The sequence below is a fragment of the Montipora foliosa genome, chromosome 14, assembly GCF_036669935.1.
Source record: "Montipora foliosa isolate CH-2021 chromosome 14, ASM3666993v2, whole genome shotgun sequence".
NCBI classification, from domain to species: domain Eukaryota; kingdom Metazoa; phylum Cnidaria; class Anthozoa; order Scleractinia; family Acroporidae; genus Montipora; species Montipora foliosa.
The window spans coordinates 12,088,531-12,091,030 of NC_090882.1; the positions used below are offsets into that span (position 1 = coordinate 12,088,531).

The window sequence follows — 2,500 nt, forward strand, 5'->3', positions numbered from 1 at the left end:
CAGCAGCGGCTGTAGTTCTATATCCTTGTATTGATTTCTTTCTTGTAAAAGCAGATCACGCCGAGCATCGTTCAAAATAAAGCCGTCCGTGACAAAGAAACACCTAACCTGAAGTGGACAAATAAGGAGAGTATGCAGGTCAGAATTCACTACTTGCACAATCCCATAATACACCTCTATTACCCCCCAAGACTTTTGCATAACCATTGTTTGCAATTTCTCCTGGGACATGGAAATGTCCCAAGAGAAGTCGAAAACAATGCCTATGCAGATCTTTGGGGGGTAAAAGAGGTGTATTATGGGATTTGTGCAAGTAGTGAATAGCACTCTTTTCAACTGACGTCACGATTTAGCACCCAAAGCATTATGGTATTAATATTTTTGACATTTTTGTGATGTTTGTCCGCATTTCAATCCCATAATGCTTTGTAATACGGCGTTACGATCTATTTTCATCAATTGCGGAAAATGCTGTTGCTAAAGAACCAATGTACGGTGTTTTCCAAAGCAATCAATTACACAGAAGCGAACAACAACATAAACCAGTCCTGATAGGGCACACAAATCCATGCAGCCGACGAAAAGCGCGGGAAAGCTGGTGCGAGCAAATCACGACAGTGCTTTCACTTCTGCCACTGAACTATTGGATAAAAAAAGGTTGACACTGTCTTTGAAGAACTCAAAACTGAACCGACAGCAGCAGAGTTGTTGAGCTCAATGGACACTGGCTGAAGAGGGGCACAAGACTCCTTTGCTGATCTCTGAAAAATGCATGGTTACCTCCAATTTTCTTTTTGGATAAGAAGAACAGTTGCTAATTTCTGCTTTCTCCGCAGTTTTTAAATCGCGCAAAAATATCACTGTATTAGTAAGCACCACCCATAGGAAACCCGAGTATCTCAAGATGCGCAGAACGTATGCGCAACAACAATAGTGGGCACCGTCCTTAACAGCGATAACTGTAAATGCCAACTCATTCATACCTGATTTCCTGTACAGTGCTTCCACCACGTTTCTCTTATTCCCTGCCTTCGAGCCATTCTTTGCGGCGCAGAACTAACAACGATCAACAACAGCAACTTCGTCTTGTTGCCTCCAAGGTCATTGAAATCCAATATCGGAAGAAATCGTACGTGGTCCGATTTTGTTGGAGGCGAGTTGATGATGCCCGCCGAAGATGATGGAGGAGAAGCCATGATGCCGTCGATGTAGGCCGAAGTTGTTGGTGGCGAGTCAATGATGTTAGTGGTGAGCGAATCTTCATCCATCGTAGCTTGACTTGTTGAGTCGATGGTGGTTGATTCTCTACTACTGCCAGTAACTGTGAAATTCCTCACTACATGCGGCTGCGCAAAGCTTTCGGGCATAGTTGTGATTGCTGCATAAACCATAAGAAGGACGGCGAGGGACAAAACAAAGAGGAAAAAACGCAAATTTACCCTTGAACACAATTTCCCTTCCATTGTGGGAAAATCCTTCACGTACTTCTTGAACTAAGCCGAAGTGTTTTCGCGTAACTTGGTTGAATTCTTCCTGTCATATAGTCCTTCACTGACTAAACAACAAAGACAATGAAAAAGTCAAAATAAACCCTTTTAAACCTCGGCCCACTTTTTACAGGCCATTTTAATTCCGTTCTGCACAAGAGGCTTGTGGGATGTGGCTAAAAAGTAAAGAGGCAATGAGGCCATAAAACTAAATTTGTGAAAATCTGGATTTTGTTGAAAATTGTCTGAAAGATTACTGCTAAGAGATGAATGATCCTTGCCAAAAATCAGTTGACTGTACACAAACAATCAGGAGGTGCGAGATCGTCATTTGCGCATATGAAAAACATGACCTATCAACGCACGTGTGACTTAATCCAGGATAGCGCTGAAAAGGCAGGTGTACGAGCGAAAAACGCTCACTCTGTACACGAGATATCGGAGATTAGGGAAGGTACGTTTTTTATTGGGGGGGGGGGGGTATTTTAGAATTTTTTTTTTCCAAAAAAGTTGTAGCCCTCCCACTTCCTGGAATGGATTAATGCATGACCCTTCAAAAATACCCAAACAAAAACATCTGACCCTGCCCCACCCCCCTCAACCTATCCAAGACAAAAATAACCGGAAGTGGAAATAACAAACTGGAAGTGTTACTCATATAACCGCGTTCATCTGCGCACAAAGTAGTTAACTGCGTGGCGTGTGATTGTACGGTGAAAACTTGAAAATGGGCAAGGATGTACGAGGAATAGAAAGACGGAATTGTGCTTGTGGTGAATGCAAGGATTTCATGAGGTCTGATGGAGCAAATTGTGGCTGTTTGCAGACTTGCCTTTCTAAAAAGGATGCCCGCTACTCCTCTGACTCAGTTGATGGCACATCGGCTGCAGGAACAGGTGAAAGCACAAGTCCAGAGAAGTGGAAAGATGAAGACCTAGGGTGGTTCCCGAACCCAAAGGGCGAATATAGTGATGTAGTAGATCGAGTTGTCTGTTCAAGTTCGAGTAGCTTAA

The 2,500-nt window shown here is 43.2% G+C and overlaps 1 protein-coding gene across 1 annotated transcript in view; it reads right to left on the bottom strand.

The window, feature by feature from the left end:
• LOC137985243 (beta-1,3-galactosyltransferase 6-like) overlaps positions 1 to 2,500 on the bottom strand; it is a 7,611-nt gene that overhangs the window by 1,882 nt on the left and 3,229 nt on the right. The window contains exons 2-3 of the mRNA XM_068832802.1: positions 984 to 1,555; positions 1 to 108 (exon numbers count right to left, since the gene is read on the bottom strand). The exon at positions 1 to 108 is cut by the window's left edge and continues 1,882 nt beyond it. Of these exons, the coding sequence (XP_068688903.1) occupies positions 1 to 108; positions 984 to 1,463 (588 nt within the window). The 5' untranslated portion in view covers positions 1,464 to 1,555. The remainder of the gene's footprint in view (positions 109 to 983; positions 1,556 to 2,500) is intronic.